This window comes from Pseudophryne corroboree, chromosome 3, assembly GCF_028390025.1.
Source record: "Pseudophryne corroboree isolate aPseCor3 chromosome 3, aPseCor3.hap2, whole genome shotgun sequence".
Lineage (NCBI taxonomy): Eukaryota > Metazoa > Chordata > Amphibia > Anura > Myobatrachidae > Pseudophryne > Pseudophryne corroboree.
The window spans coordinates 28,326,586-28,350,394 of record NC_086446.1 but is presented as its reverse complement, the minus strand read 5'-3'; the positions used below and the strand labels follow the sequence as shown (position 1 = coordinate 28,350,394).

The 23,809-nt window shown below is 49.6% G+C and overlaps 1 protein-coding gene across 1 annotated transcript in view; it reads right to left on the bottom strand.

Annotated features, from left to right (window-relative positions):
• The window catches only part of LOC135057100 (oocyte zinc finger protein XlCOF7.1-like), a 173,415-nt gene that overhangs the window by 19,049 nt on the left and 130,557 nt on the right, over positions 1-23,809 (bottom strand). Inside the window, exon 8 of the mRNA XM_063963001.1 lies at positions 14,664-14,756. Within this exon, the coding sequence (XP_063819071.1) occupies positions 14,664-14,756 (93 nt within the window). The remainder of the gene's footprint in view (positions 1-14,663; positions 14,757-23,809) is intronic.

Sequence of the window (23,809 nt, the reverse complement as noted above, 5' to 3'; positions counted from 1 at the left end):
CCATAAAACTGTGTCAGACACCGAGCCCTGGTTTTCCAGCAAAAAGGCCTCCCACATCTCCTCCAACTCCGCACCGGTGCCCATCTGAGTCAGTTAGAAGGAATTAAACCTCCAAAACCGTGCCCCCCTAACATCTCCCATGTCTAAACAAAGAATTACCGGGGAATGATCTGAAATGCCCCTAGTAGCATACTGAACATCAACCACCCGCGGCAGCAAGCCTTTAGAGGTGAGGGCCAAATCTATCCTAGAGAAGGATAAGTAGGTAGGAGAAAAACGGGTGGTCTTCTGTATGCCGAATGTCGGGATACCGGCGCACAGTATACCAGCGCCGGAATCCCAACACCCGGCATACCAACAACTATTCTCCCTCGTGGGGGTCCACGACCTCCCTGGAGGGAAAATAAAACATTGTGGCGTGCGTAGCATGCCACCGTGCCCGGAGCGTGGCAAGCGCAGCGAGCACGCAAGGGGCTCCTTTGCGCTCGCCACACTGTCGGTATGCCGGCGGTCGGGAGCCGGCATACCGTACGACACCCGAGAAAAAATAAGAATTTACTTACCGATAATTCTATTTCTCGGAGTCCGTAGTGGATGCTGGGGTTCCTGAAAGGACCATGGGGAATAGCGGCTCCGCAGGAGACAGGGCACAAAAGTAAAGCTTTCCGATCAGGTGGTGTGCACTGGCTCCTCCCCCTATGACCCTCCTCCAAGCCAGTTAGGTACTGTGCCCGGACGAGCGTACACAATAAGGGAGGAATTTTGAATCCCGGGTAAGACTCATACCAGCCACACCAATCACACCGTACAACTTGTGATCTAAACCCAGTTAACAGTATGATAACAGCGGAGCCTCTGAAAAGATGGCTCACAACAATAATAACCCGATTTTTGTAACTATGTACAAGTATTGCAGATAATCCGCACTTGGGATGGGCGCCCAGCATCCACTACGGACTCCGAGAAATAGAATTATCGGTAAGTAAATTCTTATTTTCTCTATCGTCCTAGTGGATGCTGGGGTTCCTGAAAGGACCATGGGGATTATACCAAAGCTCCCAAACGGGCGGGATAGTGCGGATGACTCTGCAGCACCGAATGAGAGAACTCCAGGTCCTCCTTAGCCAGGGTATCAAATTTGTAGGATTTTACAAACGTGTTTGCCCCTGACTAAATAACCGCTCGGCAAAGTTGTAAAGCCGAGACCCCTCGGGCAGCCGCCCAAGATGAGCCCACCTTCCTTGTGGAATGGGCATTTACATATTTTGGCTGTGGCAGGCCTGCCACAGAATGTGCAAGCTGAATTGTATTACACATCCAACTAGCAATAGTCTGCTTAAAAGCAAGAGCACCCAGTTTGTTGGGTGCATACAGGATAACAGCAAGTCAGTTTTCCTGACTCCAGCCGTCCTGGAACCTATATTTTCAGGGCCCTGACAACATCTAGCAACTTGGAGTCCTCCAAGTCCCTAGTAGGTGCAAGGCACCACAATAAGCTGGTTCAGGTGAAACACTGACACCACCTTAGGGAGAGAACTGGGGACGAGTCCGCAGCTCTGCCCTGTCCGAATGGACAAACAAATATGGGCTTTTTTGAGAAAAAAACCACCAATTTGACACTCGCCTGGTCCAGGCCAGGGCCAAGAACATGGTCACTTTTCATGTGAGATGCTTCAAATCCACAGATTTGACTGGTTTTAAACCAATGTGATTTGAAGAATCCCAGAACTACGTTGAGATCCCACAGTGCCACTGGAGGCACAAAAGAGGGTTGTATATGCAATACTCCCTTGACAAAGTTCTGGACTTCAGGAACTGAAGCCAATTCTTTCTGGAAGAAAATTGACAGGGCCGAAATTTGAACCTTAATGGACCCCAATTTGAGGCCCATAGACACTCCTGTTTGCAGGAAATGCAGGAATCGACCGAGTTGAAATTTCTTTGTGGGGCCTTCCTGGCCTCACACCACGCAACATATTTTCGCCACATGTGGTGATAATGTTGTGCGGTCACCTCCTTTCTGGCTTTGACCAGGGTAGGAATGACCTCTTCCGGAATGCCTTTTTCCCTTAGGATCCGGCGTTCCACCGCCATGCCAACAAACGCAGCTGCGGTAAGTCTTGGAACAGACATGGTACTTGCTGAAGCAAGTCCCTTCTTAGCGGCAGAGGCCATAAGACCTCTGTAAACATCTCTTGAAGTTCCGGGTACCAAGTCCTTCTTGGCCAATCCGGAGCCATGAGTATAGTTCTTACTCCTCTACGTCTTATAATTCTCAGCACCTTAGGTATGAGAAGCAGAGGAGGGAACACATACACCGACTGGTACACCCACGGTGTTACCAGAACGTCCACAGCTATTGCCTGAGGGTCTCTTGACCTGGCGCAATACCTGTCCCGTTTTTTGTTCAGACGGGACGCCATCATGTCCACCTTTGGTATTTCCCAACGGTTTACAATCATGTGGAAAAAACTTCCCGATGAAGTTTCCACTCTCCCGGGTGGAGGTCGTGCCTGCTGAGGAAGTCTGCTTCCCAGTTTCCATTCCCGGGATGAAACACTGCTGACAGTGCTATCACATGATTTTCCGCCCAGCGAAAAGTCCTTGCAGTTTTTGCCATTGCCCTCCTGCTTCTTGTGTCGCCCTGTCTGTTTACGTGGGCGACTGCCGTGATGTTTTTCCCACTGGATCAATACCGGCTGACCTTGAAGCAGAGGTCTTGCTAAGCTTAGAGCATTATAAATTTACCCTTAGCTCCAGTATATTTATGTGGAGAAAAGTCTCCAGACTTGATCACACTCCCTGGAAATTTTTTCCTTGTGTGACTGCTCCCCAGCCTCTCGGGCTGGGCTCCGTGGTCACCAGCATCCAATCCTGAATGCCGAATCTGCGGCCCTCTAGAAGATGAGCACTCTATAACCACCACAGGAGAGACACCCTTGTCCTTGGATATAGGGTTATCCGCTGATGCATCTGAAGATGCGATCCGGACCATTTGTCCAGCAGATCCCACTGAAAAGTTCTTGCGTGAAATCTGCCGAATGGAATTGCTTCGTAGGAAGCCACCATTTTCTACCAGGACCCTTGTGCAATGATGCACTGTTTTTAGGAGGTTCCTGACTAGCTCGGATAACTCCCTGGCTTTCTCTTTCGGGAGAAACACCTTTTTCTGGACTGTGTCCAGAATCATCCCTAGGCACAGCAGACGTGTCGTCGGGATCAGCTGCGATTTTGGAATATTTAGAATCCACCCGTGCTGTTGTAGCAGTATCCGAGATAGTGCTACTCCTACCTCCAACTGTTCCCTGGACTATGCCCTTATCAGGAGATCGTCCAAGTAAGGGATAATTAAGACGCCTTTTCTTCGAAGAAGAATCATCATTTCGGCCATTACCTTAGTAAAGACCCGGGGTGCCGTGGACAATCCAAACGGCAGCGTCTGAAACTGATAGTGACAGTTCTGCACCACGAACCTGAGGTACCCTTAGTGAGAAGGGCAAATTTGGGACATAGAGGTAAGCATCCCTGATGTCCCGGGACACTATATAGTCCCCTTCTTCCTGTTCGTTATCACTGCTCTGAGTGACTCCATCTTGATTTGAACCTTTGTAAGTGTTCAAAAAATTTTTAGATTTAGAATAAGTCTCACCTAGCCTTCTGGCTTCAGTACCACAATATAGTGTGGAATAATACCCCTTTTCTTGTAGTAGGAGGGGTAATTTAATTATCACCTGCTGGGAATACAGCTTGTGAATTTTTTCCCATACTGCCTCCTTGTCGGAGGGAGACCTTGGTAAAGCAGACTTCAGGAGCCTGCGAGGGGGGAAACGTCTCGACATTCCAATCTGTACCCCTGGGATACTACTTGTAGGATCCAGGGGTCCTGTACGGTCTCAGCGCCATGCTGAGAACTTGTCAGAAGCGGTGGAACGCTTCTGTTCCTGGGAATGGGCTGCCTGCTGCAGTCTTCTTCCCTTTCCTCTATCCCTGGGCAGATATGATCTTATAGGGACGAAAGGACTGAGGCCGAAAAGACGGTGTCTTTTTCTGCAGAGATGTGACTTAGGGTAAAAACGGTGGATTTTCCAGCAGTTGCCGTGGCCACCAGGTCCGATGGACCGACCCCAAATAACTCCTCTTCCTTTATACGGCAATACACCTTTGTGCCGTTTGGAATCTGCATCACCTGACCCCTGTCGTGTCCATAACATCTTCTGGCAGTTATGGACATCGCATTTACTCTTGATGCCAGAGTGCAAATATCCCTCTGTGCATCTCGCATATATAGAAATGCATCCTTTAAATGCTCTATAGTCAATAAAATACTGTCCCTGTCAAGGGTATCAATATTTTTAGTCAGGGAATCCGACCAAGCCACCCCAGCTCTGCACATCCAGGCTGAGGCGATCGCTGGTCGCAGTATAACACCAGTATGTGTGTATATACTTTTTATGATATTTTCCAGCCTCCTGTCAGCTGGTCCTTGAGGACGGCCCTATCTATAGACGGTACCGCCACTTGTTTTGATAAGCGTGTGAGCGCCTTATCCACCCTAAGGGGTGTTTCCCAACGCGCCCTAACTTCTGGCGGGAAAGGGTATACCGCCCATAATTTTCTATCGGGGGGAACCCACGCATCATCACACACTTTATTTAATTTATCTGATTCAGGAAAAACTATGGTAGTTTTTTCACATCCCACATAATACCCTTTTTTGTGGTACTTGTAGTATCAGAAATATGTAACACCTCCTTCATTGCCTTTAACGTGTGGCCCTAATAAGGAATACGTTTGTTTATTCACCGTCGACACTGGATTCAGTGTCCCTGTCTGTGTCTGTGTCGACCGACTAAAGTAAACGGGCGTTTTAAAACCCCTGACGGTGTTTTTGAGACGTCTGGACCGGTACTAATTGTTTGTCGGCCGTCTCATGTCGTCAACCGACCTTGCAGCGTGTTGACATTATCACGTAATTCCCTAAATAAGCCATCCATTCCGGTGTCGACTCCCTAGAGAGTGACATCACCATTACAGGCAATTGCTCCGCCTCCTCACCAACATCGTCCTCCTACATGTCGACACACACGTACCGACACACAGCACACACACAGGGAATGCTCTGATAGAGGACAGGACCCACTAGCCCTTTGGAGAGACAGAGGGAGAGTTTGCCAGCACACACCAAAAACGCTATAATTATATAGGGACAACCTTATATAAGTGTTTTCCCTTATAGCATCTTTTTTATATATTTCTAACGCCAAATTAGTGCCCCCCCTCTCTGTTTTAACCCTGTTTCTGTAGTGCAGTGCAGGGGAGAGCCTGGGAGCCTTCCCTCCAGCCTTTCTGTGAGGGAAAATGGCGCTGTGTGCTGAGGAGATAGGCCCCGCCCCTTTTTCGGCAGCCTCGTCTCCCGCTCTTAACGGATTCTGGCAGGGGTTAAATATCTCCATATAGCCTCCGGAGGCTATATGTGAGGTATTTTTAGCCAAAATAGGTTTTCATTTGCCTCCCAGGGCGCCCCCCTCCCAGCGCCCTGCACCCTCAGTGACTGCCGTGTGAAGTGTGCTGAGAGGAAAATGGCGCACAGCTGCAGTGCTGTGCGCTACCTTTAGAAGACTGAGGAGTCTTCTGCCGCCGATTCTGGACCTCTTCTTATTTCAGCATCTGCAAGGGGGCCGGCGGCAAGGCTCCGGTGACCATCCAGGCTGTACCTGTGATCGTCCCTCTGGAGCTGATGTCCAGTAGCCAAGAAGCCAATCCATCCTGCACGCAGGTGAGTTCACTTCTTCTCCCCTAAGTCCCTCGTTGCAGTGATCCTGTTGCCAGCAGGACTCACTGTAAAATAAAAAACCTAAGCTAAACTTTTCTAAGCAGCTCTTTAGGAGAGCCACCTAGATTGCACCCTTCTCGGCCGGGCACAAAAATCTAACTGGCTTGGAGGAGGGTCATAGGGGGAGGAGCCAGTGCACACCACCTGATCGGAAAGCTTTACTTTTGTGCCCTGTCTCCTGCGGAGCCGCTATTCCCCATGGTCCTTTCAGGAACCCCAGCATCCACTAGGACGATAGAGAAACATGTATACTGTCATGCCAGGATGACGGACCCTCCATGCATCGACCAAGCCCAGACTGCCCAGCAGCAGCGCAAAGTCCCTCCTGCGCACTACAGGAGAATCAGGGGACCGTCCAGTTCTATCTAAAGCATGGTCGATGACGTTATTAAAGTCACCCAGACAAACTATAGCAACATTTGGATATAACGTGATAAACTTGGCTGCCTTTTTGAGAACCTCCGGGAAATAAGGGGGCGGTATATAAACAGCCAGGATAAGCAAAGACATAGAATAAACTTGACATTTTAGAATAACATATCTGCCCCACTGGTCCAATTGGACCTAATCAAGGACAAACGGGCGGGACCGACCTTCGGACTAGAATTGACAAACCCCGCGAATGCGACATATGGGTGGAGTGGTATGCCCAGCCCACCCATGGTTTCTTAAGAGTCAGGCTTTTGCCCCCACCAGATGGGTCTCCATGAGGCAAACAATATCTGCACCATATTGTTTAAAGCATAGGTCTTCAACCTGTGGCCCTCCAGCTGCTGCGGAACTACACATCCCAGCATGCCCTGCCTCAGTTTTACCATGCCTTAATAGCAAAACTGTGGCAGGGCATGGTGGGATGTGTAGTTCCGCAGCAGCTGGAGGGCCACAGGTTGAAGACCCATGGTTTAAAGTGACAAAGCACTAGTGAACGTTTGACTTTATCGTTCAGCCCCCGGACATTCCAGGATAGAAATTTAAGTTGATTAGAGGCCATAAGTCAAGACAAAACAAAATATATGGTCGGTCCCACGTATCCCCGCCAGGCCAGCAACACCAAGACAAGATGAAGTTGAAAAAAAATCAATGAACCCATAGCGTCTGCAACATATACAAGAAAAGAAAACAAACAAAACACAATCCTGCCCCCCCTCCCTGTATACCCGCCTGAACTGAGCCATACCTTATCCCAATAAACTGTTCCCCTTTAACAAAGAAAAAATAAGAATTTACTTACCGATAATTCTATTTCTCGTAGTCCGTAGTGGATGCTGGGGACTCCGTCAGGACCATGGGGAATAGCGGCTCCGCAGGAGACAGGGCACAAAAATAAAGCTTTAGGATCAGGTGGTGTGTACTGGCTCCTCCCCCTATGACCCTCCTCCAAGCCTCAGTTAGGATACTGTGCCCGGACGAGCGTACACAATAAGGAAGGATATTGAACCCCGGGTAAGACTCATACCAGCCACACCAATCACACCGTATAACTTGTGATCTGAACCCAGTTAACAGTATGACAAACGTAGGAGCCTCTGAACAGACGGCTCACAACAATAACAACCCGAATTTGTTTTTAACAATAACTATGTACAAGTATTGCAGACAATCCGCACTTGGGATGGGCGCCCAGCATCCACTACGGACTACGAGAAATAGAATTATCGGTAAGTAAATTCTTATTTTCTCTAACGTCCTAAGTGGATGCTGGGGACTCCGTCAGGACCATGGGGATTATACCAAAGCTCCCAAATGGGCGGGAGAGTGCGGATGACTCTGCAGCACCGAATGAGAGAACTCAAGGTCCTCCTCAGCCAGGGTATCAAATTTGTAGAATTTTGCAAACGTATTTGTCCCTGACCAAGTAGCAGCTCGGCAGAGTTGTAATGCCGAGACTCCCCGGGCAGCCGCCCAGGATGAGCCCACTTTCCTTGTGGAATGGGCCTTGACAGATTTAGGTTGTGGCAAGCCTGCCACAGAATGTGCAAGTTGAATTGTGCTACAAATCCAACGAGCAATCGTCTGCTTAGAAGCAGGAGCACCCATCTTGTTGGGTGCATACAATATAAGCAGTGAGTCAGACTTTCTGACTCCCGCCGTTCTTGAAATATATATTTTCAATGCCCGGACCACGTCCAACAACTTGGAATCCTCCAACTCGTTAGTAGCCGCAGGCACCACAATAGGCTGGTTCAGGTGAAACGCTGACACCACCTTAGGCAGAAAATGAGGACGCGTCCGCAGTTCTGCCCTGTCCGTATGGAAAATCAGATATGGGCTCTTATATGATAAAGCCGCCAATTCTGATACTCTCCTGGCTGAAGCCAGGGCCAGTAGCATGGTTACTTTCCATGTGAGATACTTCAGCTCCACCGATTTGAGCGGCTCAAACCAATGGGATTTGAGAAAATCCAAGACTACATTAAGATCCCACGGTGCCACTGGGGGCACAACCGGGGGCTGTATATGTAGTACTCCTTTTACAAAAGTCTGGACTTCAGGAACTGAAGCCAATTCTTTCTGGAAGAAAATCGACAGGGTCGAAATTTTAACCTTAATGGACCCCAATTTGAGGCCCATAGACAATCCTGTTTGCAGGAAATGTAGGAATCGACCCAGTTGAAATTCCTCCGTGGGGGCCTTCCTGGCCTCACACCACGCAACATATTTCCTCCAAATGCGGTGATAATGTTGTGCAGTCACCTCCTTCCTGGCCTTTACCAGTGTAGGAATGACCTCTTCCGGAATGCCTTTTTCCTTTAGAATTCGGCGTTCAACCGCCATGCCGTCAAACGCAGCCGCGGTAAGTCTTGGAATAGACACGGTCCCTGCTGAAGCAGGTCCCGTCTTAGAGGTAGAGGCCACGGATCCTCCGTGAGCATCTCTTGAAGTTCCGGGTACCAAGTTCTTCTTGGCCAATCCGGAGCCACTAGTATCGTTCTTACTCCCTTTTGCCGTATAATTCTCAGTACTTTTGGTATGAGAGGCAGAGGAGGGAACACATACACTGACTGGAACACCCACGGTGTTACCAGAGCGTCCACAGCTATTGCCTGAGGATCTCTTGACCTGGCGCAATACCTGTCCAGTTTTTTGTTGAGGCGGGACGCCATCATATCCACCATTGGTTTTTCCCAACGGTTCACAATCATGTGGAAGACTTCTGGATGAAGTCCCCACTCTCCCGGGTGTAAATCGTGTCTGCTGAGGAAGTCTGCTTCCCAGTTGTCCACTCCCGGAATGAATACTGCTGACAGTGCTATCACATGATCTTCCGCCCAGCGAAGAATCCTTGCAGCTTCTGCCATTGCTGTCCTGCTTCTTGTGCCGCCCTGTCTGTTTACGTGGGCGACTGCCGTGATGTTGTCCGACTGGATCAACACCGGCTGACCCTGAAGCAGGGGTTTTGCCAGACTTAGAGCATTGTAAATCGCTCTTAGCTCCAGTATATTTATGTGAAGAGACATCTCCAGGCTTGACCATACTCCCTGGAAGTTTCTTCCTTGTGTGACCGCTCCCCAGCCTCTCAGACTGGCATCCGTGGTCACCAGGACCCAGTCCTGTATGCCGAATCTGCGGCCCTCTAACAGATGAGCACTCTGCAACCACCACAGAAGAGACACCCTTGTCCGTGGCGATAAGGTTATCCGCTGATGCATCTGCAGATGCGATCCGGACCATTTGTCCAGCAGATCCCACTGAAAAGTTCGTGCGTGGAATCTGCCGAATGGAATCGCTTCGTAAGAAGCCACCATCTTTCCCAGGACTCTTGTGCATTGATGCACAGACACTGTCCCTGGTTTTAGGAGGTTCCTGACAAGTTCGGATAACTCCCTGGCTTTCTCCTCCGGAAGAAACACCTTTTTCTGAACCGTGTCCAGAATCATTCCCAGGAATAGCAGACGTGTCGTCGGGGTCAACTGAGATTTTGGAAAATTCAGAATCCACCCGTGTTGTTGCAGCACTAGTTGGGTTAGTGCTACTCCGTCTTCCAGCTGTTCTCTGGATCTTGCCCTTATCAGGAGATCGTCCAAGTAAGGGATAATTAATACGCCTCTTCTTCGTAGAAGGATCATCATTTCGGCCATTACCTTGGTAAAGACCCGAGGTGCCGTGGACAATCCAAACGGCAGCGTCTGAAACTGATAATGACAGTTTTGCACCACGAACCTGAGGTACCCTTGATGTGAAGGGCAAATTGGGACATGCAGGTAAGCGTCCTTTATGTCCAGGGACACCATAAAGTCCCCTTCTTCCAGATTCGCTATCACTGCTCTGAGTGACTCCATCTTGAACTTGAATTTTTGTATGTACAGGTTCAAAGATTTGAGATTTAGAATAGGTCTTACCGAGCCGTCCAGCTTCGGTACCACAAATAGCGTGGAGTAATACCCCTTTCCCTGTTGTAGGAGGGGTACCTTGACTATCACCTGCTGAGCAAACAGCTTGTGAATGGCTTCCAATACCGTCGCCCTGTCTGAGGGAGACGTTGGCAAAGCAGACTTTAGGAACCGGCGAGGGGGAGACTTCTCGAATTCCAACCTGTAACCCTGAGATACTACCTGCAGAATCCAGGGGTCCACCTGTGAGCAAGCCCACTGTGCGCTGAAATTCTTGAGTCGACCCCCCACCGTTCCTGAGTCCGCTTGTAAGGCCCCAGCGTCATGCTGAGGGCTTTGCAGAACCCTGGGAGGGCTTCTGTTCCTGGGCAGGGGCTGCTTGCTGCCCTCTCTTACCCCTTCCTCTGCCCCGAGGCAGATATGACTGTCCTTTTGTCCGCTTGTTCTTATAGGAACGAAAGGACTGCGGCTGAAAAGACGGTGTCTTTTTCTGTTGGGAGGGGGTCTGAGGTAAAAAAGTGGATTTTCCGGCAGTTGCCGTAGCCACCAGATCCGATAGACCGACGCCAAATAATTCCTCCCCTTTATACGGCAATACTTCCATATGTCGTTTGGAATCCGCATCACCTGACCACTGTCGCGTCCATAAACTCCTTCTGGCAGATATGGACATCGCATTTACTCTCGATGCCAGAGTGCAAATATCTCTCTGCGCATCTCGCATATAAAGGAAAGCATCCTTTAATTGCTCTATAGTCAATAAAATACTGTCCCTATCCAGGGTATCAATATTTTCAGTCAGGGAATCCAACCAGACGACCCCAGCACTGCACATCCAGGCTGAGGCGATGGCTGGTCGCAGTATAACACCAGTATGTGTGTATATACTTTTTAAGGTAGTTTCCAGCCTCCTATCTGCTGGATCCTTGAGGGCGGCCGTATCAGGAGACGGTAACGCCACTTGTTTTGATAAGCGTGTGAGCGCCTTATCCACCCTAGGGGGTGTTTCCCAGCGCGCCCTAACCTCTGGCGGGAAAGGGTATAATGCTAATAACTTTTTTGAAATTAGCATTTTTCTATCTGGGTTAACCCACGCTTCATCACATACATCATTTAATTCCTCTGATTCAGGAAAAACTACAGGTAGTTTTTTCACCCCCCACATAATACCCCTTTTTGTGGTACTTGTAGTATCAGAGATATGCAAAGCCTCCTTCATTGCCGTGATCATATAACGTGTGGCCCTACTTGAAAATACGTTTGTTTCATCACCGTCGACACTAGATTCAGTGTCTGTGTCTGGGTCTGTGTCGACCGACTGAGGTAAAGGGCGCTTTACAGCCCCTGACGGTGTCTGAGACGCCTGGGCAGGTACTAACTGGTTTGCCGGCCGTCTCATGTCGTCAACTGATTTTTGTAATGTGCTGACATTATCACGTAATTCCATAAACAAAGCCATCCATTCTGGTGTCGACTCCCTGGGGGGTGACATCACCATTATCGGCAATTGCTCTGCCTCCACGCCAACATCGTCCTCATACATGTCGACACACACGTACCGACACACAGCAGACACACAGGGAATGCTCTTATCGAAGACAGGACCCCACTAGCCCTTTGGGGAGACAGAGGGAGAGTTTGCCAGCACACACCCAAGCGCTATAATATATATGGGAACAACCCTATATAAGTGTTGTTCCTTATAGCCGCTTAAATATATAAAAATATCGCCAAAATATGCCCCCCCTCTCTGTTTTACCCTGTTTCTGTAGTGCAGTGCAGGGGAGAGTCCTGGGAGCCTTCCTCACAGCGGAGCTGAGCAGGAAAATGGTGCTGTGTGCTGAGGAGAATAAGCCCCGCCCCCTATTCCGGCGGGCTTTTCTCCCGGAGTTTTAGACATTTGGCATGGGTTAAATACATACATATAGCCTCAATGGCTATATGTGATGTATTCTTTTGCCATAAAAGGTATTATATATTGCTGCCCAGGGCGCCCCCAGCAGCGCCCTGCACCCTCCGTGACCGTCTGGTGTGAAGTGTGTGACAACAATGGCGCACAGCTGCAGTGCTGTGCGCTACCTTCATGAAGACTGAAGAGCCTTCTGCCGCCTGTTTCCGGACCTTCAATCTTCAGCATCTGTAAGGGGGGTCGGCGGCGCGGCTCCGGGACGAACCCCAGGGTGAGACCTGTGTTCCGACTCCCTCTGGAGCTAATGGTGTCCAGTAGCCTAAGAATCCAATCCATCCTGCACGCAGGTGAGTTGAAATTCTCTCCCCTAAGTCCCTTGATGCAGTGAGCCTGTTGCCAGCAGGACTCACTGAAAATAAAAAACCTAAAAAACTTTTTCTAAGCAGCTCTTTAGGAGAGCCACCTAGATTGCACCCTGCTCGGACGGGCACAAAAACCTAACTGAGGCTTGGAGGAGGGTCATAGGGGGAGGAGCCAGTACACACCACCTGATCCTAAAGCTTTATTTTTGTGCCCTGTCTCCTGCGGAGCCGCTATTCCCCATGGTCCTGACGGAGTCCCCAGCATCCACTTAGAACGTTAGAGAAAACAAACTATGCCAACATAAAAGGGCAATGAATAAAATGACCCAAAGACAAAGGGCGTATGTCCCCCACCCTCACCTAGGAAAAGTGAGGAGACCCCACCCCGAGCCCTAAATATAAACATCAGTGAAGTGAAAAAATAAACATTAGCAGAGGCAAGGTAGTATTATCCGGGTAACATACTGCAACGTGGATATCAGCAAGAAATATCAGCCTAAACATAGGAACATATCAAACATTAAGGATCATCAGCAAGCGCCGTCTGGCCGGGGCCCATCGATCCAGCCACAGGGCAGCGTCCTGAGGTGTAGCAAAGGATTTGGTTTCTCTGTCCGCCACCACCCTCAGCCTAGAAGGCAAAAGCATTGCATATTGTAGATTAAGTTCCCTGAGGCGTCTTTTAATCGGAACAAATTGTGCACAGTCGTTTTGCACCTCCAGCGCAAAGTCAGGACACACGGAAATTTTGGAGCCATTCCACAACAGGAGACCCTTGGTGCGCGCCAGAGATAGAACAGCGTCCCGATCTCGGTAGTGGAGAAATTTCGCTATGAGTGTGCACGGTGGCGCACCCGGCGGCAGCGGCCTGAAAGGGATTCTGTGAGCCCGTTCAACTGTGAAGAAAGGCGTAAAGGAGTCAGCCCCAAAATAATTTTTCAGACAAGATTCAACGAACTGCTCCGGGGCATTGCCCTCCTCCTTCTCTGGGAGCCCCACAAAGCGACATTGTTCCTCCTCAGTCTGCCTTCCATATCTAGCATCTTGCCTTTTATATCGGACAGCTGACCATCAATGACAGTAACACGGGAGCTAAGCGGAAAGATCTTATCTTCCAGCTTTGATGTTCGTGTCTCGACTTCCCCGACCCGATCTCTAACCTTTTGAATATCATGATGGATTATGGTCAGGTCAGCCTGCACCTGGCCTATCTTGTCTGAGAGACGGGATTCGCAAGCCGCCAGGGCTTCCAACACTTTTTGCAGCACATCATCAGAGGCATCACCAGAGGAGGATAATTGACTGGGGGACACCGGTGGAGGGGTATCCCCACCCCCACTCGGTGCCGCTGCGCACCCTCCAGGGGTATGCGAGTAACGTGCAAGCCGGGCCGCAGCACATTTATGGTGATTCCTCACCATTTTGTAGATATATTAGAGTAATTCAGGATCAGTAGCTCAAAGAATATCAAACAACAGCACAGAGGTTGTATAGCTCAGATTGATAGTAGTGTGTGCACACACTGGAAGCAGAAGGATATAGTCACAGCACCACAGATAACTATATATGGCAGTCCAGTGCAGTTCCACATGAGCGTACAGGAGGGACCTAGGAGGAAGGAGCACGACCCCTATTTCATGCAGGCCTCCTTGGTAGCCCCAGACCTTGTAACACACAGGCATCACAAGGGAGGAGAGGGGGGTCGGGGGTGCCTCAGCTCACAGCAGCGCCGGGGGAATCAAGGAGGGTGGTGTGCAGGAACAAGCAGGCCAACACTGTATTCCCCCGTGAGAGGGGGGTCGCGGGTGTCACAGCACACAGCAGCGCCGGGCAAACACAGGAGGATGACCAGCAGGCTCCGACAGTCTTAGTCAGCAGTCCCCCGTATGAGCGGCTACCGCACAGCGCACACTATGAGGACGCGCCGGAGAGCCGGGACCGGAAGTCACGGCGCCATCTTAGAAGACGAGAAAGGCCAGGGGAGAGGAGACTCGGCGTCCGGATTCTCCTCAGTCTGCACCCGTCCGGCGGCTCGCAATGGCTCCACTGCGGCTTGGTTCCTTCCCCCACTAGATGAGGTAAATTGGGCTCGGGGGGGGATCCCTCAGGATATGCAGAACGGATATATGGGAGTGGAGAGCACTCACACCGAGCTGCTACTCCATGTCCCGCTAGGCCACGCCCCCCAGTTGTTTTTGATATTTAAAGAAATCCTAAATCCCACCTACCTGATCCTCCTGTGGGATCCTGTGATTCTCCTCTGTACAATCCTGGGAATACAGAGGACGGGGACATCTCTCTGGGGTATCTCTGTTACTGGGTCCATCTGTAGGAGACACACAGTGACTGAGTACAGTGTATATATGTGATTATCAGATGATGTGTGTATATAGGGGCCCCCATACCTGCTCTCCCCTGTACAATACATGACAGTCTCCTCTTACCCAGTGATGTGAGGGGCCGATGATCCTCCATCATCACGTCCTTTTACAGACCCCTGTGTTCCTCTATATACTCCCCCTCCTGCATGGAGACATAGACAATGACATCCTGACACCTTATAGGAACCTGACACACACAATGATACAGTCATCACCCAGACACATCCCCTTTTGTTACTGTATAATGTCCCATTCCAAGCAGTCACCTCTTTGTTGGTGAGTTCCAGGATCTTCTGGTCCTTGTCTCTCTCATGTATCAGTGAGTGAGGTGGAGGAACCGTGATGGGGCTCTGGGTCCTGCTCAGTTCTCCTGACACACGGGAATGGCTGTTGGGTGTCTCACACTCACCAGATGTCTTCTCCACTACTGTGTAATCCTGTGTATTATGAGAGACCTCAATAAAATATGTAGTTATGGTAGACTTACCATCGATAACTATTTCTCCTAAGTCCACAGTATCCACAGACTAAACATCGGGATATGAGGTAGCAACAGCGGATAGGCACCAACGATCAAAGCTTTTGGCCTTCCAGAATGCAACGGGCCAGTCCCCTATATCCTCGCCTCCTGGCTCAGGCAATTCAGTTGTTTTCCAAAGCTCAAGGCATTAGCATCATAGAGAGCCCTAATCAAATGAGAAGAACACACATTCAAAACCTTCCGTACAAGAAGGAAGAGGTTAGTAGGTGAAAGGATCCTCAAATCAGGTGCGTCAGGGTGGGATCCCTGTGGATACTATGGACTTAGGAGAAATAGAGTTATCGACGGTAAGTCTACCATAATTACACATTTCTCTTGCAGGGTCCACAGGTTATCCACAGGATAAACATTGGGATGTCCTAAATCAAATCTTTTGCCCGAATTCAGAGTCCTAAGAGGCAAAGGTATCAAAGGCATAATGTCTAATAAATGTGTTAATGGAAGACCAAGTGGTTGCCTTACATATCTGTTCAGCTGAGGCATTAAGTTGTGTTGCCCATGAAGGACCTACCATACAAGTAGAGTGAGCAGAGACATTAGCCGGAATAGGGAGATCAGCTTGAGAGTATGCGTCTGAAATCATCATTCGAAGCCACCTCACCAGTGTCTCATTGTCAGCAGGCCATCCTATCTTGTGAAATCCATAGAGAATGATGAGAGTGTCTGTCTTTCTGATGGCACTAGTATGATCCATATACATCCTTAAGGCACGGACTACATTCAATGCTGCATTTCCCGCAGAAAGGTTCGTCCTTGGAAGGCCGGGACTACAATTTATTTGTTAAGGTGGAATTAAGACACCACCTTAGGAAGATAACCAGATTTGGTTCTGAGAACCGCTCTATCTGGATGAAAAATCAGAAAAGGAGGGCAACATATTAATGCCCCTAAATCTGAAACCTTTCTAGCTGAAGCAATAGTCAGTAGAGAGAACTTTAGCTGTCAACCATTTAACATCCACTTGCTTTAGTGGTACAAATGGAGCAACTTGAAGCGCCTTAAGGACTAAACTTAAATCCCAAGGAACTGCAGGAGGAACAAAAGGAGGTTGGATGTGAAGTATTCCCTGGAAGAAAGTGCGAACATCCTGTAGGTTAGCAATTTTGGAACCATACAGTCAATGATGAAACCTGCACTCTCAAGGAAGCCACCCATAGACCTTTGTCCATTCCTGCCTGAAGGAATGCTAGGACTCTGGAAACTCTGAAAGACCTGGGGTCAAATTTCCGGTCACCGCAACACTGAATATAGGCCTGCTCTATTCGGTGATAAATGCGAGCTGAAGATGGTTTACTTGCTTTGAGCATTGTTTGAATTACCTGTTCTGAGAATGCTCTTGCCTTCAGGATGGAAGTCTCAAGAGCCACGCCGTCAAAGACAGTCAATCCCGGTGCTTGTAACAGCAAGGACCCTGACACAGTAGATCTGGACGTTGGGGGAGTAGGAGTGGAGCATCCACGGACAGCCTCTGCACATCTGTGTATCAACGTCTTCTGGGCCGGAGCTATTAGTATCACGGTGCCTTTTCCTTGTTTTACCTTTCGCATCACCCTGAGCAACAGGGCGATTGGTGGAAACACATAAGCCAGATGAAAGTCCCATCTCACTGACAGGGCATCAACAAAGGTCGCTCTGGGATCCTTTGTTCATGATCTGTGTGCAGGAACTTTGTTGTTCTGACGGGATGCCATAAGATCTATCTCTGGTAACACTCACTTGTCTACCAGAGTCTGGAAGACCTCGGGGTGTAAAGCTCATTCATTTGCATGAATGGCGTGTCGACTGAGAAAATCCGCTTCCCAGTTTAGGACTCCCGGAATGAATACTGCGGACAAGGCTGGATGATGAAGTTCTGCCCATCTTAACGTGCGGCTTACCTCCTTCATTGCCTTTTGACTGCGAGTTACTCCTTGATGATTGAGGTACGCTACTGCCGTTGCATTGTCCAAGCGAATTTGAACTGGTTTCCCCTGGAGAATGTCCTTTGCCTGAATGAGTGCCATATATATATGGCCCGAAGTTCCAATATATTTATTGGCAGGCAACTTTCTTCCTTCGTCCACTGCCCTTGGAAGCAGCTTCTTCCTGACACCGCTCCCCAGCCCGGAAGACTGGCATCCATTGTCAGAACCTCCCAATCTGATATCCAAAAGGGTCTTCTTTTGTCCAGATGGTATGTCTGTAGCCACCAGGCTAATGACCTCCTTAGTAGTCTGAGTTTTTATTGTCTGATGTAACCCATTCCATTTGGAAAGGATCAGACGTTGCAGAGGCCTTGAGTGGAACTGAGCACACTCCACCTTGTTGAATGTCGACACCATCAATCTCATCAATTACTGAGATTGTGCCAGGACTACTAAATCGTCGAGGTATGGAAATTTTTTTATCCCCTGCCATTGGAGATAAGCCGCCATAACCACCATAATTTTGGTGAACACTCTGGGAGCTATGGCCAGTCCACATGGTAGGGCCTGAAACTGAAAGATTTGCTGGAGGATAGCAAACCTGAGATAGCACTGCTGGGACAGTGCTATAGGAACATGTAGGTAAGCATCCTGGATATCCAGGGATTCCATAAAATCCTCTGGCTCCATGTCCAAAATAATGGAAAGTTAAGTCTCCATATGAAACCGAGGCACCCAAATGTACTTGTTCAGCACCTTGAGATTGAGTATGGGCCGGATCGACCCATTTGGCTTCTGAACCAGAAACAGGTTGGAATAAAAACCTTGTTGTTGTTGCGCAGGAGGAACTGGAATCACTCCTGACTGAAGCAACTTCTGAACTGCTTCTTGCAAAGCCCTGGCCTTCATTTCTACTGAAGATGGGCTGGTACAAAAAAAACCTTTGAGGAGGGCGTTTCTTGAAGGCAACTTCATAACCAAGAGATACCGCTTCTTGCACCCAGGCATCTGTGGTGGACTGCTGCTAGATTTGTGCAAAATTAAGAAGTCGACCGCCTACCCTGGGATCCCCCAAATGGAGGCCCGCACCATCAGGCTGATGGCTTATCTTCTGGCTTCGAATCCGGTCCTCTGGTAGCCCAATGCTTTTTAGTCTTACCAGACTTGTCAGATTGAGACTGTTTGTCGTAAACCTTTCCTTTTGCTTTTCCTTGATTCCTAAAAGGGCCAAAAAGCAGGAAATCTAGGCTTGGATTTGTGTGTGGTAGGAAACTTCACTTTCTTGGAGTCTGCTTCTGACTCCAAAATACTGTTTAATTATTTACCAAAAAGAATATCTCCAATAAAAGGCAAAGATTCCAGGACATTCTTGGATTCTGAGTCAGCTTTCCGTGTACGCAGCCACACAGCTCTGCGAGCTGCTACCGCTGAGGTTGATGCTCGAGAGGCAATAGTACCCATATCCAAGGCTGCTTCTTCCCTAAAGACAGCTGATTGTTTAATATGTGCAATATGGAATTTTTGCTCTCTAGATGCCAATGAAAAATTATCCTCCAAGGCATCAGCCCAGGCTGCCATTGCTTTTGCCATCCAGGCTGGAGCTATGGCTGGTCTCACGATTGCCCCAGATAAGGAGAAAATGTTTTTGTTTTTTAAAAACCATCTATTTTCCTATACGTGACATCATTTAATGATGTTGAAGGGAGAGGTAATGTAGATTTTTTGCACCAATCAAATGACATGCGTATCTACTTTGGGAGCCACTTCCCTTTTTAAACAGTACCCAGCCGAAAGAGGATAATTGGAATTCCATTTCTTTGGAATTCTAAACTTCTTACGGGTCAAAAAACATTAAGATTACAATATGAATTAAATAACAAGCTTATGGCTGCACAAATCAGCAGCCCAAAGATCGTGGTCCGGCTCCTGCTGCACCAACAAAAATAAACTGAATTGCCTGTGTCAGGAGGCGGGGATATAGGGGACTGGCCCGTTGCATTCTGGGAGGCTGAAAGCTTTGATCATTGGTGTCAATCCGCTGTCGCTACCTCATATCCCAATGGTTATCCTGTGGACAACCTGTGGAACCTGCAGGAGAAAAGCTATATTAAATTACCCCAACTGCTATGTGAACTGTGGTTCTATTACTATTATTTAAGAGCATGTACATACTACTCAGCTACAGCTGTGCTAATGAGAGTACTGAGGCATTAATACTATATCTGAGAGGGCCTCTCTGCTGCCCGGTTACAGCTGTGCTGATGAGGAGACTGAGGCACTGATACTATATATGAGAGCATCTCCCTGCTGCCCAGTTACAGCTGTGCTGATGAGAGGACTGAGACACTGATACTATATCGAAGAGCGGCTTCCTGCTGCCCGGTTACAGCTGTGCTGATGAGAAGACTGAGGCACTGATACTATATCTGAGAGCATCTCCCTGCTGCCCAGTTACAGCTGTGCTGATGAGAGGACTGAGACACTGATACTATATCGAAGAGCTGCTTCCTGCTGCCCGGTTACAGCTGTGCTGATGAGAAGACTGAGGCACTGATACTATATTTGAGAGTGGCTCTCTGCTGCCCGGTTACAGCTGTGCTGATGAGAAGACTGAGGCACTGATACTATATCTGAGAGCGGCTCCCTGCTGCCCGGTTACAGCTGTGCTGATGAGTCTGAGGCACTGATACTATATCTGAGAGCGGCTCCCTGCTGCCCGGTTACAGCTGTGCTGATGAGAAGACTGAGGCACTGATACTATATCTGAGAGCGGCTCCCTGCTGCCCGGTTACAGCTGTGCTGATGAGAGGACTGAGACACTGATACTATATCGAAGAGCGGCTTCCTGCTGCCCGGTTACAGCTGTGCTGATGAGACTGAGGCACTGATACTATATCTGAGAGCGGCTCCCTGCTGCCCGGTTACAGCTGTGCTGATGAGGAGACTGAGGCACTGATACTATATCTGAGAGCGGCTCCCTGCTGCCCGGTTACAGCTGTGCTGATGAGAGGACTGAGTCACTGATACTATATCTGAGAGCGGCTCCCTGCTGCCCGGTTACAGCTGTGCTGATGAGTCTGAGGCACTGATACTATATCTGAGAGCGGCTCCCTGCTGCCCGGTTACAGCTGTGCTGATGAGAAGACTGAGGCACTGATACTATATTTGAGAGTGGCTCCCTGCTGCCCGGTTACAGCTGTGCTGATGAGAAGACTGAGGCACTGATACTATATCTGAGAGCGGCTCCCTGCTGCCCGGTTACAGCTGTGCTGATGAGAGGACTGAGACACTGATACTATATCGAAGAGCGGCTTCCTGCTGCCCGGTTACAGCTGTGCTGATGAGACTGAGGCACTGATACTATATCTGAGAGTGGCTCCCTGCTGCCCTGTTACAGCTGTGCTGATGAGAGGACTGAGGCACTGATACTATATCTGAGAGCGGCTCCCTGCTGCCCAGTTACAGCTGTGCTGATGAGGAGACTGAGGCACTGATACTATATCTGAGAGCGGCTCCCTGCTGCCCGGTTACAGCTGTGCTGATGAGAGGACTGAGGCACTGATACTATATCTGAGAGCGGCTCCCTGCTGCCCGGTTACAGCTGTGCTGATGAGGAGACTGAGGCACTGATACTATATCTGAGAGCGTCTCCCTGCTGCCCGGTTACAGCTGTGCTGATGAGAGGACTGAGACACTGATACTATATTGGAGAGCGGCTCCCTGCTGCCCCGTTACATCTGTGCTGATGAGAAGACTGTGGCATTGATACTATATCTGAGAGCGGCTCACTGCTACATGGATACAGTTGTGCTGATGAGAGGACTGAGGCACTGATACTATATTTGAGAGCGCCCCCCTGCTGCCCGGTTACAGCTGTGCTGATGAGAAGACTGAGGCACTGATACTATATCTGAGAGCGTCTCCCTGCTGCCCGGTTACAGCTGTGCTGATGAGACTGAGGCACTGATACTATATCTGAGAGCGTCTCCCTGCTGCCTGGTTACAGCTGTGCTGATGAGAGGACTGAGGCACTGATACTATATCTGAGAGCGGCTCCCTGCTGCTGGTTACAGCTGTGCTGATGAGGAGACTGAAGCATTAATACTATATCTGAGAGCGCCTCCCTGCTGCCCTGTTACAGCTGCATGATGAGGAGACTGAGGAATTGATACTATATCTGAGAGCGTCTCCCTGATGCCGGTTACAGCTGTGCTGATGAGAGGACTGAGACACTGATACTATATCGGAGAGCAGCTTCCTGCTGCCCGGTTACATATGTGCTGATGAGACGACTGAGGCACTGATACTATATTTGAGAGCGGCTCCCTGCTGCCCGGTTACAGCTGTGCTGATGAGAGGACTGAGACACTGATACTATATTGGAGAGCGGCTTCCTGCTGCCCAGTTACAGCTGTGCTGATGAGGAGACTGAGGCATTCATACTATATCTGAGAGCGCCTCCCTGCTGCCCGGTTACAGCTGTGCTGATGAGAAGACTGAGGCACTGATACTATATCTGAGAGCGGCTCCCTGCTGCCCGGTTACAGCTGTGCTGAGAGGACTGAGGCGCTGATACTACATTTGAGAGCGGCTCCCTGCTGCCCGGTTACAGCTGTGCTGATGAGACTGAGGCACTGATACTATATCTGAGAGAGCCTCCCTGCTGCCCGGTTACAGCTGTGCTGATGAGAAGACTGAGGCACTAATACTATATCTGAGAGCGGCTCCCTGCTGCCCTGTTACAGCTGTGCTGATAAGACTGAGGCACTAATACTATATCTGAGAGCGGCTCCCTGCTGCCCTGTTACAGCTGTGCTGATGAGACTGAGGCACTGATACTGTATCTGAGAGCGGCTCCCTGCTGCTCTGTTACAGCTGTGCTGATGAGACTGAGGCACTGACACTATATCTGAGAGCGTCTCCCTGCTGCCCGGTTACAGCTGTGCTGATGAGAGGACTGAGGCACTGATACTATATCGGAGAGCGGCTCCCTGCTGCCCGGTTACAGCTGTGCTGATGAGAGGACTGAGGCACTGATACTTTATCTGAGAGCGCCTCCCTGCTGCCCGGTTATAGCTATTCTGATGAGAGGACTGAGGCACTGATACTATATCTGAGAGTGGCTCCCTGCTGCCCGGTTACAGCTGTGCTGATGAGAGGACTGAGGCACTGATACTATATCTGAGAGCAGCTCCCTGCTGCTCGGTTACAGCTGTGCTAATGAGAGGACTGAGGCACTGATACTATATCTGAGAGCGGCTCCCTGCTGCCCGGTTACAGCTGTGCTGATGAGAGGACTGAGGCACTGATACTATATTTGAGAGCGGCTCCCTGCTGCTCGGTTACAGCTGTGCTGATGAGACTGAGGCACTGACACTATATCTGAGAGCGTCTCCCTGCTGCCCGGTTACAGCTGTGCTGATGAGAGGACTGAGGCACTGATACTATATCGGAGAGCGGCTCCCTGCTGCCCGGTTACAGCTGTGCTGATGAGAGGACTGAGGCACTGATACTTTATCTGAGAGCGCCTCCCTGCTGCCCGGTTATAGCTATTCTGATGAGAGGACTGAGGCACTAATACTATATCTGAGAGCGGCTCCCTGCTGCCCGGTTACAGCTGTGCTGATGAGAGGACTGAGGCACTGATACTATATCTGAGAGCAGCTCCCTGCTGCCCGGTTACAGCTGTGCTGATGAGAGGACTGAGGCATTCATACTATATCTGAGAGCGGCTCCCTGCTGCCCGGTTACAGCTGTGCTGATGAGAGGACTGAGACACTGATACTATATCTGAGAGTGGCTCCTGCTGCCTGGTTACAGCTGTGCTGATGAGGAGACTGAGGCACTGATACTATATCTGAGAGTGGCTCCTGCTGCCTGGTTACAGCTGTGCTGATGAGGAGACTGAGGCACTGATAGTATATCTGAGAGCGGCTCCCTGCTGCCCGGTTACAGCTGTGCTGATGAGAGGACTGAGGCACTGATACTATATCTGAGAGCGGCTCCCTGCTGCCCGGTTACAGCTGTGCTGATGAGAGGACTGAGACACTGATACTATATCTGAGAGTGGCTCCTGCTGCCTGGTTACAGCTGTGCTGATGAGGAGACTGAGGCACTGATAGTATATCTGAGAGCGGCTCCCTGCTGCCCGGTTACAGCTGTGCTGATGAGAGGACTGAGGCACTGATACTATATCTGAGAGCGGCTCCTGCTGCCCGGTTACAGCTGTGCTGATGAGAGGACTGAGGCACTGATACTATATCTGAGAGCGTCTCCCTGCTGCCCGGTTACAGCTGCATGATGAGTAGATATGATGATGTTGCTCACAGTGGTCCACTGTTTGGGGTCAAAATGATTGATGACTTGTTATTTTAGACCCCTTGTAGGAAGATCCCTTCTCTCTGAGCATGTGTGTATTGCAGGGGCTCCTTTAAAATGTTACTGCGACTCACTACCACTCTAACACCTATTGCAGTAGATGGCATGAAGGGATCGGGTACACAGAGCTTCATTCCAGCACCCAGAACGGCAGGCGAAGCAAAATTCAC